Genomic DNA, 17,339 nt, shown 5'->3' on the forward strand with positions numbered 1-17,339 from the left:
TCAGAGTGCCCCAAGGAATGACAAGGTTGAATGGTCACAAAACCCTCCAAGACCATTTTAGGTTGGACATAAGGAAAAACTTCTTTACTATCCGTGCCCCCAAGGCCTGGGATAGGCTCCCTTCAGAGGTGGTGCAAGCTCCTACTCTGGAGTCTTTTAAGAACCATCTGGATGCTTATCTTGCTGGGATCCTTTGACCCCAGCTGACTTCCTGCCCTTAGGGCAGAGGACTGGACTCGATGATCTAGCGAGGTCCCTTCCAGCCCTAATGTCTATGAAATCTATGAAATCTTAATTAAAGCAGCTCCAAGAAATGCTTTAATTAAAGCACCTAGAGTGTCATGTGTATCAGTGTCCCTGCACTGAAAAATGGTGGTGGGGGCACTTTAACTGAAGCTCATCAAACAAGCTTTAGTTAAAGCATTCCCATCACCATTTTTCAATGCGGGGATGCTGATACACATGATGCTGGGGTCTGGTGGATTACCATGCTCCATCAGGCATGATTAATCAATTCTGCTTTGATGCCTGTAATCACAGCACATCCAGGGAGCCTCTTGCAGGTGTATAGGCACTCCAGGGTTTCAGTCTCTGAACTCTTCCCCAACCTCTCTGCTTTTGGGCAGGATTTCCCCCATGTACCTTTGCCCACAGGTGATTTAGCTTGGAAGAGCGTATGCAGAATTTGTGTTTGGGGGCTTGTGTAATAGAAATAGCACTCTCAAGCAGGTTACTTCTGTTGTTCCCGTATTTTAAAGAGCAGTTTGGAATGCATGAGGTTGGTTTTGATAGGGGTGATGCTGCCTTGAGCAATGGGGTGGACTCAATGACTGGTGTGGGTTCCTTCTTGCCATATTCTTCTTTGATTTTATCATATTATGATTATTCTCTGGGATGCATGCTGTCTGGAATCAGAGCTACAGAGCCTCCTTATCAAACCTTCCTTCACCTTCCTTATCTGCTCTATGGCTGTTTTGGGGAGGCTGTCCCAGACTTATTGGAGAGCAGGGGTGGCCCTCATGCATGCCTGGTATTATCTACGAACCTCTCCTTCTCCATTTGCCATGTCAGTGTCCCAGTTGTCCCTAATTCTCCCCATCTTCTGTCTGAGCAAAGTCAGCACTTTATACTCCTTCATTTCTTCCTCTTTTCTCAAACCAGGGGTTTCTGGAAGCCTTGTCCCTGCTTATCTATAAGACAATATATGTAGTGAAATATGCCACTAGCTATTTCATAAAGTGCATAGAAGCATTCTTAGCATGTAACCTGATTGCAACCTGGAGCTGTAGAGAATAGAATAGAAAAAGAAGAAGTCTTCCCATGAGAAGCCCACTCACCGAAGCCGAAGGTGATCTCTGTTGTTTGTTCATAATTGATCATGCAAGTAGAGTAGAGCTTCCTCAACTCTCATAAATGTGAGGAGCATTTATAAAGCTTCTGTGCAAGCTCCCTCCAGATTCCCCCCATTTGCATAGTGCCTGTCTTTGTCCCTGATGAGACTTGTTCTTGGAGAGTAAAAGAACCAGTGAGGAGAAAAAGTAGTGGAGAAGGAAAACACAGATGTTTTTAACCTCTGGTTGGATGTATGGAAGTGTGTCTCACTTCTGTTGACATCTAGGTACATGTGCCACTGATTGCCCCACACCAGCCATGAGTTAATTCTTATCTTTGTAAGAATGGCTATTGACACCAGCATTTAAGGACTATAGGCAAGGGTCTGGGAAAGAGATGTAGCTGAAAGGTAGGAATCTAAAATGCAATATTTCTCCAACCTCTGACCCTGTAGCTTTTCAGCTTCACTGATCTGTACTTCAGTTAATAAACCTTCCCTCAAGCTTCCTTAAAATAAGGATGAAGAATACTCACCCTCTTCTTATAGGGGTAGGAGACAAATCCATTAAAGTCTGGTAGGGCTGTTAGACAACGAGGATGTGGTTTGTCGTGATCACATCATGTGTATACGAGATCCCAGTAGTCTTGTTGCTTCCTGAGTCTGGCAGGAGTCAGCAGCTTAAATGCAAAGAGACCTTGAGAAGGGTCTTTGTTTTGGCGACTTTAAGCTGACCAGACCCAGAAAGCTTTGGGAATCTCACAGCATATTAATTCTATTCCAGGTACATTGCAGTGCTGCAGGTGTTGGGAGAGATTTGGCCAATCAAGTCTATGTGCCCTTTGTGAGGCAAGGGTGCTGGGCTAGTCCTAAATGCTAGGGCCTGCAAGAGGAAATGGAAAGCTGTATGGGGTGAGAATTGGTATATGGAGTTGGGAGAGAGAAGTGGTGTGGTGCCTCTTCCTGTGTGGACTTGAAGGAAGGTGACAGGGAAGGATCCAGCACAAGCTCTCCCGCTTGGAGGGATAGGAGGAGAGTTCCTTTGAGTCCAGGAATGGGGAGGCCATATAGCTCAAGGTTGAGTTGCACACCTGAGGTAATGTCACAAAAGTTGTTGATGGGTAACTTCACTCAAAGAGGGAAATGTTTTCAATGGCGACTGGAAAGACAACTTCTTATTTTAAAACAGAATGTAAAAGTCTTTCAACATTTGGTTGAGTCTAACTTGGGATATTCGGACACTGAAGGAGAGCAAGGCAGCCTTTTTGCTGGACTGAGCTGTGTCCTGGCCCTAGGTTAGGAAAGCTGACTGTCTCTGACCTCCCACTATTTCTCTGTCAGCTCTCCTCATCTCTACTCTTTCCCTCTGGGAAGTGTCCTCACCCATGAGGTTTAGTAGAATGGGTGTCTGGTAGGCCTGTGCAAAGCAGCAAGTATTCACTTTGGATTTGGACTTGGCTGATTTGGAGGGACACTGATTCGATTCGGTGATTCAAATCACTGTCCCGATTTGACTTGACTGGTTCAGATCCGAAGAGTCAGGGCTGATTTGGAGATTTGGCCATTGACTAAACAGGCAGCAGTCCTCACCATTAGATTTCATAGATTTCATAGACATTAGGGCTGGAAGGGACCTCGGAAGATCATCGAGTCCAGCCCCCCGCCCAAAGGGCAGAAAGTCAGCTGGGGTCATAGGATCCAAGCAAGATAAGCATCCAGTTTCATCTTGAAGGTGTTCAATGAAGGCGCTTGAACCACCTCCGGTGGCAGGCTGTTCCAGACTTTGGGGGCTCGGACAGTAAAGAAGTTCTTCCTTATGTCCAGCCTGAAATGGTCTTGCAGTAGTTTATAACTGTTCGACCTCGTCATCCCTTGGGGCGCTCTGGTGAACAAACATTTCCCCAGATCCTGGTGGTCACCCCTGATAAACTTATAGGTGGCCATCAGATCACCCCTGAGTCTGTGCTTTTCCAGGCTAAAGAGCTCCAGGGCTCTCAGCCTGTCATTGTAAGGTCTGTTTTCCTGACCTTTGATCGTGCACGTGGCTCTTCTCTGAACTCTCTCAAGCTTCTCCACATCCTTTTTGAATTGCGGGGCCCAAAACTGGACGCAGTACTCCAGCTGCAGCCTCACCAAGGTGAGTACAAGAGGAGAATGATGTCCCGGGATTTGCTTGAGAAGCATCTCTGGATGTACGCCAGCATTTTGCTCACTTTACTAGCTGCAGCATCGCACTGCAGGCTCATGTTCATCTTGTGGTCAATGATGACCCCCAAATCTCTTTCTTCAGTAGTACTATCCAACGTTACACTGCCGAGTCTATAAGGATGCTGCATGTTTTTCCTCTCAAGGTGGAGAACCTTGCATTTTTCAGTGTTAAACAGCATCAGGTTCTCGTCTGCCCATTTGCTAAGCCTGTCCAGGTCAGCCTGGATCACCCTCCTGTCCTCAAGTGTGGATGCTTTGCCCCAGAGTTTGGTGTCATCGGCGAACTTGGCCAGTCCAATTCCGACTCCAATGTCCACATCATTAATGAAGATGTTGAACAACACACATCCAAGGACAGAGCCTTGGGGGACCCCACTGGTCACAGGGAACCATAATGACTGACTTCTATCAATTACTACCCTCTGGGTCTGACCACGGACCCAATTCCCCGGCCAGCAGATCGTTGTGGACCCACAGCCACAATTGGCCAGTTTTGCCAAGAGGTGATCATGGGATACCAGATCAAAGGCTTTTTTGAAGTCAAGATATATGACATCAATCTCTTCTCCCTTGTCCAGGTGATAGGGCACCTGGTCATAAAAGGAAATGAGATTGGTCAAGCAAGACCTACCCGCAACAATCCTGTGCTGGCTATCCCCCAGGATGTTGGCGTCAGCCAGTCCATTAAGGATGGCCTCTTTAATAAACTTTTCTAAGATCTTCCCCAGGATAGAAGTCAGGCTGATGGGCCTATAGTTTGCTGGATCTACTTTTCTCTCTTTCTTGAAGATAGGTACCACATTGGCTTTCTTCCAGTCTTTGGGCACTACACCAGAGCACCAGGAGTTTTAAAAGATCCATGTCAGGAGCTGGGCTATGATGCTGACCAGCTCCTTGAGTACCTTGGGGTGTAGATTGTCAGGGTCAGCTGACTTAAAGGTATCCAGCCTCTCAATGTGTTCCTTCATGAGGTCAGTATTGATGGAGGGCAGGGGATCTCCCTCCCCTGGACCTCTCTGTTCTGTAGTGGGCATGGGCATCCCAAGGGGCTGATGAAAGACTATTGCAAATTACCCATTTAATAGGTTGGCTTTTTCCTGGGCGTCAGTTATCAGTTGCCCCATCTGGTTCAGTAGGAGTCCAATGTTGCCCTTGCTTTTCCTCCGGCTCCCCACATATCTGAAAAAGGACTTTTTATTGTCCTTAATCCTAGTGGGAGTTAATGCTGGACACAAGTGCCTCCAGCTCGTAAGTCTGTTGTGATGGGAGGAGGGGAGGGGCGGGTCATGGGGTGCTGGTAGATCAATGCCGCCACAGTGAGGGAGGGATTGGGGCTGGGACAAGCTGCCCAGCTAGGGTGGGGGGGTTTGCCATGGGACACAGGGACTTGGGGCTGCTGCCACTGTGCACTGCAATGCACCATTGGGCCAGGAGGGCATGGGATCGTGCATGTGACCCTGGACCTGTGCAGGGTGGGCTGGGCTGCGCTGCACACAGGACGGGCAGTGGAAGACACTGGGAGTGGGGGCTATGCCCTCCTCCCACTCTCCCAGCCTCCCTGTAGCTCCTGGACAAGCCGCACCTTGCCCCAGCTGGGCGAGCAGTGGCAAGGCATGGGGGGGGGGGGGGGGCGTGTGCACCCGGATTGGAGCGGGGCCAGTGTCAAGATCTATGAGGAATTTTAGGGTGGCTGCAGCCTCCCCATAGTCCCTGCTCCACTGTGCTCTGCAGGGTGATCTCATGAAAGTTATAGATAGGTATGTCATTCAAAGAGGGAAACCTTTTCAATGGCTGCCAGAAAAGCAACTTCTTATTATTTTAAAATAAAGTGTAAAACTCTTGCAACATTTGGTTAAGCCTAACTTGGGATATCTGGACAGTGAAGGGGAGAGCAAGATAGCTTTTTTGATGGAGTGAGCTGTGTCCTGGCCTGAACTGATAATCTCTGACCTTGCACTATTTCTCTGACAGCCCTCCTCATCCCTACTCTTTCCCTCTGGGAAGTCCCCGTACCCATGAGGCTTAGTAGAGTGGGTGTCTGGCTTAAACTGTACATTCTCCAACCAGAATTCTGTCACTAGTGGTGTCTTCTTTAAGATGGACCACATAAAGGTGGAGTGAATGCCATTTTAAATATCATCCAGGGGATCAGTGCCTTGTCTCACATCCTCCGTACCTGTGAGGCACATGATGGAAGGCACCTCAAGACTCCTGTACATCACTGCATGACAGGTGTGCAGCTACGTGGCTGACCCATTAGTCCCTAAAACTTAGTCCTCCTATTTCTACTCAGAGATGTACGTTGGAGAGGGTACTTCTCCCCTAAAGCAAACAGCTGGGGCTGCCCTGGGACCGGAGGTAGGCTATGTGCTGACTCTGAACAGGTTCATGACCCATGGCTACTCGAGGCCCTAAATCCTGCTCTGCAGACATTGCAAAGACATTTGCAAAGACATTTTCGTCTCTGTGGGTAATTTTTAAAAACAACTTCTGATTTTTAACTAATTTTCACCTCCTTAAAGGGATTGTCTGCAGGTGACATGTTTTTTCTCAGATGGGGCTGGTCATAGGATTCCTGATTCCCTTAGTTTCCAGTTGCTAAAGTACATTCACAGACATTACAGCTACTTCTCCAACTGTTTAATTAATTCCTTTCCTGACATTTTCTTTTCCTGTCAAGGAGTTGCTCTGGCTGCTACTGTATGTACTAGAATACCACATGCACCTTTCCCTCCAAAATCAGCCCCCCACAATTCAGCTGTATTTTTTAAATGATTTTTCTTTGCTGGAATAGAAATATGGAGGCACTGTGCTTGAACAGCTACCAAAATGGCTACTATTTTTCTCATAGTCAGTAAGCAGTGGGGTTGAAGTATTGTGCTACACCTCTCATGGTCAATAAGGATTTGGCTACAAAAGTGTTAATACTGGAGTTTATGCTTGAAATGGCAATGGAGCTGTCTGAGGGGGAGTGAGCTGCTGTGTGCAGCCAGACAAAACTCTGACATCTTTTTTGCTAAGTTCTTCCTTTGAAAAACTTCCCAAGGGCATGTTTTAGGATTGCATCCTATGAGGGAAATGACAGTACACATGCAAAATGAGAAGGTTCATCCATTTCCCAGATGGAGATTAGTGACAGAAAACAGCCGTGCTCCTGAAACAACAATCTCTCAAGCCTGGCTTTCTGAAACTCTGCCACTCCAACGTTTGAAGCAAGGGCTTGAACCTGGGCAATGCTCAAAGTTTGGTGGAAACTATAGCTCTGTTTTCTTTTTTCCCAGTGTAAAGGGAATCCATATGTTCCTCAATAATCAAGCTGGGTTTTGGTGCTTATGTCCAACAACTCCATAGATGAGGTATTGAAATAGAATCTCTCTGAAACCCCCAAGAACCAGATCCTCAGAAGATGCAAACACACGTTTTCCTACTGACTTCAAGGATATGGCAGGGACACTCCACTCCCCTGCACTAGAAATGGTGGTTTTAACAACAAAACCTGCATGTACACATTTCAATGATTCCTTTTAATTCTGATTTATTTCCCCAGCATTTCTTAGTTTTGTTTCATGCAATCATGAATGTCAGAATCCACAGGCATCTCCCCATTCATATATAAACCCCTGTACTTGGGTAGGAAGCCCACTCAACTAAATTGTCCTGGTGGTGACTGGTTGGGATTGGGAGATGGTGAGTCAGAGGAACTCCCAGAAATGAGGGTGCTAGAGTTAGACACTCTACTTCCCATTAGATTAGAGGGCAGAAAGCTACATTATTTCAACAAACAGGAGAATTTGCAACTCTGCTCCCATATTGGGAAAGGTCACTGGTACTGGGAAAGCATGTCTTGCAGTTTTTCGAGACTTCACATTTCCTGTAATCAGGGCAAAGACCCAACCCAGCAAGTATAGTAGGAGGGGAACCTTTGTTTCTAAGAGGCATTGGGTGTTGGTTGGAGATCCATTTCAGACAGGGGGAGAGAAAGATGATAACTTGAGGTAAAGACATGGAAGGATGGGAAAAGCTGCTTTCTGACACACAAAAACTGAATGCCAGCAACCAACCCTTGCAACACAAGCCCAGAGGCTTAGTTCCTTTGGACATTGCAGTGTTCTTGGAACTTGGGTTATTCTTCTTGGTGCAGCAGTGTTGGAGGAGACTCGATACTTGGGGCCCCCTCCCTGGCCACTTTCCTATGAACACTCAGGAAGTAGCAGTGCCCAAGGTTGCTCATGCCCTTGTCTGTGGAAAAGGAGCATGTTTCCTTTCTTTTGAAGTCTGGGCCTTGCTTGTGGGTTTGAAATTCACATAGCACAGCCCTGTCCTTTCAGACTGTTCTGGGACATATGCAAAAGCTAAGATATGGGTCTAACTGTAAGGTTGAGCATCCTGAAGAGAACACATCTCTCCAGTGCAGATTGAGGAACTTTTAATCTGTAAATCTGGTGTAGCATTTGGTTATGTGACATGTAGCTGCATTCCCAGTGGAGTACCAGTCTAGTTCCATCACAGAGCTGCAACAGGGCTGGCCACAATGCCTTAATTTAGAAGACAGAAAGATGAGATCACTGTAAGCACTTGAAATAGAATCTCCTTATTTCAGATTCTGGACTTTGCATCCTCCCAGATTGCTACAGATGCACATTTTAACTTGGAGATTTGGGACAGGATGACAGTAGGGGGTGTCATTTTAATTGGAGGGCCATTGCTCTTGTCCCCATTAATGGGCTGAGTTCTGGAATGGAGCAGGTAGACAATTTAAGAATGGGAAGATTAAACCTGTTTATGTGAATCGTGTTGGTTTTAATTCCCGTGTGAGCCCTGAATCCAAAACAGGAGATAATAACCAGAAATTAATAGTGTAAACACTACTACTTGTAGGTTTATATTGCCAAAAAGCTCTGAACCCTGTAAAGCTAGGAATTGCACAACATGATAATCAGTACAGGAAAGGAAGTCCACAAAGACCCAGGATGCATTTAGGGGGCAGAGTAGGGGGTATGCTGAACATGTGGAGAGTCTACAGGGCATTTTGGGGGTGAATTGTGTCTTCCCATCAAGTATGGGGGACTGTCTATTCAGTCCCTGCCTTAGTTGATCTCTCTCTTTCTGTGGAAGCGTTACAATTTTCCCATGTCCCTGTGAATCTGTGCTTAGGCTCCAAAAGCTGAGCCAGCCTTTCCTCTGAAAAATATTTTGAGGAAGCTTTCCTGGATCTGTTTGGTCTTTAACCCATAAATTATGGGATTGAGAATGGCAGGCAGGAGCAGGTAGATATTGGCCATGAGGACCTGAATGGGTGGTGCAATGCTGTCACTCCCAATGCGGGGTGTAACGATGGCTATTAAAGCTGGTGTGTAGGTGGTGATGATAGTACAGATGTGGGCCGTGCAGGTGCTGAAGGCCTTGCTGCGTGCTTCCTTGGAGGATAGGCTCACCACAGCCCTGAGGATCATGATGTAGGAGACTGAGATGCAGAGGATGTCTAAGCCCCCAATCACCAGGGTGACAACTAGGCCATAGACAGTGTCTGTCTTGATACTGGCACAGGCCAGCTTCACCAAAGACATGTGGTCACAGTAGGTGTGAGGGATGACATTAGTGCGGCAGTATGGCAGTCTCCTGGCCAAGAAGACAACTGGCATGACCAGCATCACCCCTCTGAGGAAGGTGACTGCTCCTGCTGTGGTGATAACAGAATTGGTCAGGATGGTGGGATACCTCAGTGGGTAACAGATGGCCAGGTATCTGTCCAAGGCCATGACCATGAGCACACCAGACCCCATCCCTGTGAATGTGTAGATGAAGAACATCTGGGTTAGGCAGGTATTGAAGCCAACCTCTTTGAGCTTGAACCAGAAGATGCACAGTGCCTTGGGCATCATAGAGGTGATGAGTGCAATGTCAGTGAGGGTGAGCATGCAGAGGAAGTAGTACATGGGCCTGTGCAGAGCCTCCTCAGTCCAGATGAGGTAGAGGAGGCCACAGTTCCCCACCATGGCAATGAGGTACACAGAGCAAAATGGGATTGAGATCCACAGGTGAGACTCCTCCAGGCCTGGGATGCCATTCAGGATGAAAGTGGATGGTGTCATCTCAGTGAGGTTGGAACCTGCCATGGTGACCAGCTGACAATCATGGTCCTCCTGAGAGCAGGTTTTTCTTGCTGGGGAGGAAGAGAACATGGGACAGAAAGCAGTGACAGAGGCAGTAAAAAATGATGAAAATGTCTTTAGCACCATTAAGGCAGACACCCCCAAATCTAAGAGGCAATGCACTTTGTCTGCATAAGAGTACACTTCTGGGAGTAGCCACCATCTCATCAGGAGTGCTAGCTCTATTGAACTAGGCATGTAGGGAGACACTTTGCAGCATAACTCCAGGGGCATTCATACCCATTCTCCAAGAGGTAGTGGGGGGACTCACTTTTATAAACACGAGCCTCCAGTGTGATGTTGCATCTGGTAAAAGCGAACCAAACACTGGCTTGCTTCCATAGATGCTTCTCAAGCAAATCTCAGGATGTTGTCCTCCCACTGTACTCAGCTTTGGTGATGCCACAGTTGGAGTACTGCTTCCAATTTTGGGCTCCACAATTTAAAAAGGATGCGGAAAAGCTTGAGAGAGTCCAGAGGAGAGCCGTGTGCATGATCAGAGGGCAAGAGAGCAGGCCTCATGAGGAGAGGCTGTGAGCCTTGGGACTTTTCAGCCTGGCAAAGCGCAGGCTCAGGGTTGATCTGGTGGTTGCCTATAAGTATGTAAAGGGTATACATCAGGATCTGGGAGAATGCCTGTTCACTAGAGTGCCCCAAGGAATGACAAGGTTGAATGGTCACAAAACCCTCCAAGACCATTTTAGGTTGGACATAAGGAAAAACTTCTTTCATGTGCGTGCCCCCAAGGCCTGGGATAGGCTGTCTCCAGAGGTGGTGCAAGCTCCTACTCTGGAGTCTTTTAAGAACCATCTGGATGCTTATCTTGCTGGGATCCTTTGACCCCAGCTGACTTCCTGCCCCTTCGTGCGGGAGGGCTGGACTCGATGATCTTTCAAGGTCTCTTCCAGCCCTAATGTCTATGAAATCTATGAAATCTTAATTAAAGCAGCTCCAAGAAATGCTTTAATTAAAGCACCTAGAGTGTCATGTGTATCAGTGTCCCTGCACTGAAAAATGGTGGTGGGGGCACTTTAACTGAAGCTCATCAAACAAGCTTTAGTTAAAGCATTCCCACCACCATTTTTCAATGCGGGGATGCTGATACACATGATGCTGGGGTCTGGTGGATTACCATGCTCCATCAGGCATGATTAATCAATTCTGCTTTGATGCCTGTAATCACAGCACATCCAGGGAGCCTCTTGCAGGTGTATAGGCACTCCAGGGTTTCAGTCTCTGAACTCTTCCCCAACCTCTCTGCTTTTGGGCAGGATTTCCCCCATGTACCTTTGCCCACAGGTGATTTAGCTTGGAAGAGCGTATGCAGAATTTGTGTTTGGGGGCTTGTGTAATAGAAATAGCACTCTCAAGCAGGTTACTTCTGTTGTTCCCGTATTTTAAAGAGCAGTTTAGAATGCATGAGGTTGGTTTTGATAGGGGTGATGCTGCCTTGAGCAGTGGGGTGGACTCAATGACTGGTGTGGGTTCCTTCTTGCCGTACTCTTCTTTGATTTTATCATGTTATGATTATTCTCTGGGATGCATGCTATCTAGAATCAGAGCTACAGAGCCTCCTTATCAAACCTTCCTTCACCTTCCTTATCTGCTCCATGGCTGTTTTGGGGAGGCTGTCCCAGACTTAGTGGAGCCTAGGGGTGGCCCACCTGCATGCCTGGTATTATCCACCAACCTCTCCTTCTCCATTTGCCATGTCAGTTTCCCACTTTTCCCTAACTCTCCATATCTCCTGTCTGACCGAAGTCAGCACTTTATCCTCCTTCATTTCTTCCTCTTTTCTCAAACCAGGGGTTTCTGGAAGCCTTGTCCCTGCTTATCTATAAGACAATATATGTAGTGAAACATGCCACTAGCTATTTCATAAAGTGCATAGAAGCATTCTTAGCATGTAACCTGATTGCAACCTGGAGCTGTAGAGAATAGAATAGAAAAAGAAGAAGTCTTCCCATGAGAAGCCCACTCACCGAAGCCGAAGGTGATCTCTGTTGTTTGTTCATAATTGATCATGCAAGTAGTGCAGAGCTTCGTCAACTCTCATAAATGTGAGGAGCAATTATAAAGCTTCTGTGCAAGCTCCCTCCAGATTCCCCCCATTTGCATAGTGCCTGTCTTTGTCCCTGATGAGACTTGTTCCTGGAGAGTAATGGAACCAGTGAGGAGAAAAAGTAGTGGAGAAGGAAAACACAGATATTTTTAACCTCTGGTTGGATGTATGGAAGTGTGTCTCACTTCTGTTGACATCTAGGTACATGTGCCACTGATTGCCCCACACCAGCCATGAGTTAATTCTTACCTCTGTAAGAATGGCTATTGACACCAGCATTTAAGGACTATAGGCAAGGGTCTGGGAAAGAGATGTAGCTGAAAGGTAGGAATCTAAAATGCAATATTTCTCCAACCTCTGACCCTGTAGCTTTTCAGCTTCACTGATCTGTACTTCAGTTAATAAACCTTCCCTCAAGCTTCCTTAAAATAAGGATGAAGAATACTCACCCTCTTCTTATAGGGGTAGGAGACAAATCCATTAAAGTCTGGTAGGGATGTTAGACAACGAGGATGTGGTTTGTCGTGATCACATCATGTGTATACGAGATCCCAATAGTCTTGTTGCTTCCTGAGTCTGGCAGGAGTCAGCAGCTTAAATGCAAAGAGACCTTGAGAAGGGTCTTTGTTTTGGTGCCTTTAAGCTGACCAGACCCAGAAAGCTTTGGGAATCTCACAGCATATTAATTCTATTCCAGGTACATTGCAGTGCTGCAGGTGTTGGGAGAGATTTGGCCAATCAAGTCTATGTGCCCTTTGTGAGGCAAGGGTGCTGGGCTAGTCCTAAATGCTAGGGCCTGCAAGAGGAAATGGAAAGCTGTATGGGGTGAGAATTGGTATATGGAGTTGGGAGAGAGAAGTGGTGTGGTGCCTCTTCCTGTGTGGACTTGAAGGAAGGTGACAGGGAAGGATCCAGCACAAGCTCTCCCGCTTGGAGGGATAGGAGGAGAGTTCCTTTGAGTCCAGGAATGGGGAGGCCATATATCTCAAGGTTGAGTTGCACACCTGAGGTAATGTCACAAAAGTTGTTGATGGGTAACTTCACTCAAAGAGGGAAATGTTTTCAATGGCAACTGGAAAGACAACTTCTTATTTTAAAACAGAATGTAAAAGTCTTTCAACATTTGGTTGAGTCTAACTTGGGATATTCGGACACTGAAGGAGAGCAAGGCAGCCTTTTTGCTGGACTGAGCTGTGTCCTGGCCCTAGGTTAGGAAAGCTGACTGTCTCTGACCTCCCACTATTTCTCTGTCAGCTCTCCTCATCTCTACTCTTTCCCTCTGGGAAGTGTCCTCACCCATGAGGTTTAGTAGAATGGGTGTCTGGTAGGCCTGTGCAAAGCAGCAAGTATTCACTTTGGATTTGGACTTGGCTGATTTGGAGGGACACTGATTCGATTCGGTGATTCAAATCACTGTCCCGATTTGACTTGACTGGTTCAGATCCGAAGAGTCAGGGCTGATTTGGAGATTTGGCCATTGACTAAACAGGCAGCAGTCCTCACCATTAGATTTCATAGATTTCATAGACATTAGGGCTGGAAGGGACCTCGGAAGATCATCGAGTCCAGCCCCCTACCCCAGGGGCAGGAAGTCAGCTGGGTTCACAGGATCCAAGCAAGATAAGCATCCAATTTACTCTTGAAGGTGTTCAGTGTAGGTGCTTGAACCACCTCCGGCGGCAGGCTATTCCAGACCTTGGGGGCTCGGACAGTAAAGAAGTTCTTCCTTATGTCCAGCCTGAAATGGTCTTGCAGTAGTTTATAACTGTTCGACTTCGTCATCCCTTGGGGCGCTCTGGTGAACAAACATTTCCCCAGATACTGGTGGTCACCCCGATAAACTTATAGGTGGCCATCAGATCACCCCTGAGTCTGTGCTTTTCCAGGCTAAAGAGCTCCATGGATCTCAGCCTGTCATTGTAAGGTCTGTTTTCCTGACCTTTGATCATGCACGTGGCTCTTCTCTGAACTCTCTCAAGCTTCTCCACATCCTTTTTGAATTGCGGGGCCCAAAACTGGACGCAGTACTCCAGCTGCAGCCTCACCAAGGTGAGTACAAGAGGAGAATGATGTCCCGGGATTTGCTTGAGAAGCATCTCTGGATGTACGCCAGCATTTTGCTCACTTTACTAGCTGCAGCATCGCATTGCAGGCTCATGTTCATCTTGTGGTCAATGATGACCCCCAAATCTCTTTCTTCAGTAGTACTATCCAACGTTACACTGCCGAGTCTATAAGGATGCTGCATGTTTTTCCTCCCAAGGTGGAGAACCTTGCATTTTTCAGTGTTAAACACCATCAGGTTCTCGTCTGCCCATTTGCTAAGCCTGTCCAGGTCAGCCTGGATCACCCTCCTGTCCTCAAGTGTGGATGCTTTGCCCCAGAGTTTGGTGTCATCGGTGAATTTGGCCAGTCCACTTCCGACTCCAATGTCCACATCATTAATGAAGATGTTGAACAAGACACATCCAAGGACAGAGCCTTGGGGGACCCCACTGGTCACAGGGAACCATAATGACTGACTTCTATCATTTACCACCCTCTGGGTCTGACCACGGACCCAATTCCCCGGCCAGCAGATCGTTGTGGACCCACAGCCACAATTGGCCAGTTTCGCCAAGAGGTGATCATGGGATACCAGATCAAAGGCTTTTTTGAAGTCAAGATATATGACATCAATCTCTTCTCCCTTGTCCAGGTGATAGGGCACCTGGTCATAAAAGGAAATGAGATTGGTCAAGCAAGACCTACCCGCAACAATCCTGTGCTGGCTATCCCTCAGGATGTTGGCGTCAGCCAGTCCATTAAGGATGGCCTCTTTAATAAACTTTTCTAAGATCTTCCCCAGGATAGAAGTCAGGCTGATGGGCCTATAGTTTGCTGGATCTACTTTTCTCTCTTTCTTGAAGATAGGTACCACATTGGCTTTCTTCCAGTCTTTGGGCACTACACCAGAGCACCAGGAGTTTTAAAAGATCCATGTCAGGAGCTGGGCTATGATGCTGACCAGCTCCTTGAGTACCTTGGGGTGTAGATTGTCAGGGTCAGCTGACTTAAAGGTATCCAGCCTCTCAATGTGTTCCTTCATGAGGTCAGTATTGATGGAGGGCAGGGGATCTCCCTCCCCTGGACCTCTCTGTTCTGTAGTGGGCATGGGCATCCCAAGGGGCTGATGAAAGACTATTGCAAATTACCCATTTAATAGGTTGGCTTTTTCCTGGGCGTCAGTTATCAGTTGCCCCATCTGGTTCAGTAGGAGTCCAATGTTGCCCTTGCTTTTCCTCCGGCTCCCCACATATCTGAAAAAGGACTTTTTATTGTCCTTAATCCTAGTGGGAGTTAATGCTGGACACAAGTGCCTCCAGCTCGTAAGTCTGTTGTGATGGGCGGAGGGGAGGGGTGGGTCATGGGGTGCTGGTAGATCAATGCCGCCACAGTGAGGGAGGGATTGGGGCTGGGACAAGCTGCCCAGCTGGGGTGGGGGGGTTTGCCATGGGACACAGGGACTTGGGGCTGCCACCACTGTGCACTGCAATGCACCATTGGGCCAGGAGGGCATGGGAGCGTGCATGTGACCCTGGACCTGTGCAGGGTGGGCTGGGCTCTGCTGCACACAGGACGGGCAGTGGAAGACACTGGGAGTGGGGGCTATGCCCTCCTCCCACTCTCCCAGCCTCCCTGTAGCTCCTGGACAAGCCGCACCTTGCCCCAGCTGGGCGAGCAGTGGCAAGGCATGGGGGTGGGGGTGTGCACCCAGATTGGAGCGGGGCCAGTGTCAAGATCTATGAGGAATTTTAGGGTGGCTGCAGCCTCCCCATAGTCCCTGCTCCACTGTGCTCTGCAGGGTGATCTCATGAAAGTTATAGATAGGTATGTCATTCAAAGAGGGAAACCTTTTCAATGGCTGCCAGAAAAGCAACTTCTTATTATTTTAAAATAAAGTGTAAAACTCTTGCAACATTTGGTTAAGCCTAACTTGGGATATCTGGACAGTGAAGGGGAGAGCAAGATAGCTTTTTTGATGGAGTGAGCTGTGCCTTGGCCTAAACTGATAATCTCTGACCTTGCACTCTTTCTCTGACAGCCCTCCTCATCTCTGCTCTTTCCCTCTGGGAAGTCCCCACACCCATGAGGCTTAGAAGAGTGGGTGTCTGGCTTAAACTGTACATTCTCCAACCAGAATTCTGTCACCAGTGGTGTCTCCTTTGAGCTGGACCACTTAAAGGTGGAGTGAATGCCATTTTAAATATCATCCAGGGGATCAGTGCCTTGTCTCACATCCTCCGTACCTGTGAGGCACATGATGGAAGGCACCTCAAGACTTGTACATCTCCGCTGCATGAGAGGTGTGCAGCTACATGCCTGACCCATTAGTCCCTAAAACTTAGTCCTCCTATTTCTACTCAGAGATGTACGTTGGAGAGGGTACTTCTCCCCTAAAGCAAACAGCTGGGGCTGCCCTGGGACTGGAGGTAGGCTATGTGCTGACTCTGAACAGGTTCATGACCCATGGCTACTCGAGGCCCTAAATCCTGCTCTGCAGACATTGCAAAGACATTTGCAAAGACATTTTCAGCTCTGTGGATAATTTTTAAAAACAACATCTCATTTTTAACTAGTTTTCACCTCCTTAAAGGGATTGTCTGCAGGTGACATGTTTTTTCTCAGATGGGGCTGGTCATAGGATTCCTCATTCCCTTGGTTTACAGTTGCTTAACTACATTCACAGACATTACAGCTACTTCTCCAACTGCTTAATTCCTTTTCTGACATTTTCTTTTCCTGTCAAGGAGTTGCTCTGGATGCTACTGTATGTACTAGAATACCACATGCACTTTTCCTCCAAAATCAGCCCCCACAATTTGGCTGTATTTTTTAAATGATTTTTCTTTGCTGGAATAGAAGCATGGAGGCACTGTGCTTGAACAGCTACCAAAATGGCTACTCTCATTGTCAGTAAGCAGTGGGGTTGAAGTATTGTGCTACACCTCTCATGGCCAATAAGGATTTGGCTACAAAAGTGTTAATACTGGAGTTTATGCTTGAAATGGCAATGGAGCTGTCTGAGGGTGAGTGAGCTGCTGTGTGCAGCCAGACAAAACTCTGACATCTTTTTTGCTAACTTCTTCCTTTGAAAAACTTCCCAAGGGCATGTTTTAGGATTGCATCCTATGAGGGAAATGACAGTACACATGCAAAATGAGAAGGTTCATCCATTTCCCAGATGGAGATTAGTGACAGAAAACAGCCGTGCTCCTGAAACAACAATCTTACAAGTCTAGCTTTTGAAACTCTGCCACTCCGAAGTTTGAAGCAAGGGCTTGAACCTGGGCAATGCTCAAAGTTTGGTGGAAACTATAGCTCTGTTTTCTTTTTTCCCAGTGTAAAGGGAATCCATATGTTCCTCAATAATCAAGCTGGGTTTTGGTGCTTATGTCAAACAACTCCATAGATGAGGTATTGAAATAGAATCTCTCTGAAACCCAAAAGAACCAGGTCCTCAGATGAAGCAAACGCACATTCCCCTACTGACTTCAAGGATCTGGCAGGGACACTCCACTCCCCTGCAGTGGTAAGGGTGGTTTTT

The 17,339-nt window shown here is 47.3% G+C and overlaps 1 protein-coding gene across 1 annotated transcript; it reads right to left on the reverse strand.

Annotated features, from left to right (window-relative positions):
* Nucleotides 1–8,688: 8,688 nt before the first annotated feature.
* LOC132249584 (olfactory receptor 52N4-like) lies at nucleotides 8,689–9,654 on the reverse strand. The gene has a single exon (XM_059725007.1). It carries the CDS (start codon nucleotides 9,652–9,654, stop codon nucleotides 8,689–8,691), a length of 966 nt encoding a protein of 321 aa, XP_059580990.1.
* Nucleotides 9,655–17,339: the final 7,685 nt, after the last annotated feature.

This window comes from Alligator mississippiensis, chromosome 1, assembly GCF_030867095.1.
Source record: "Alligator mississippiensis isolate rAllMis1 chromosome 1, rAllMis1, whole genome shotgun sequence".
In the NCBI taxonomy this organism is placed as follows: Eukaryota; Metazoa; Chordata; order Crocodylia; family Alligatoridae; genus Alligator; species Alligator mississippiensis.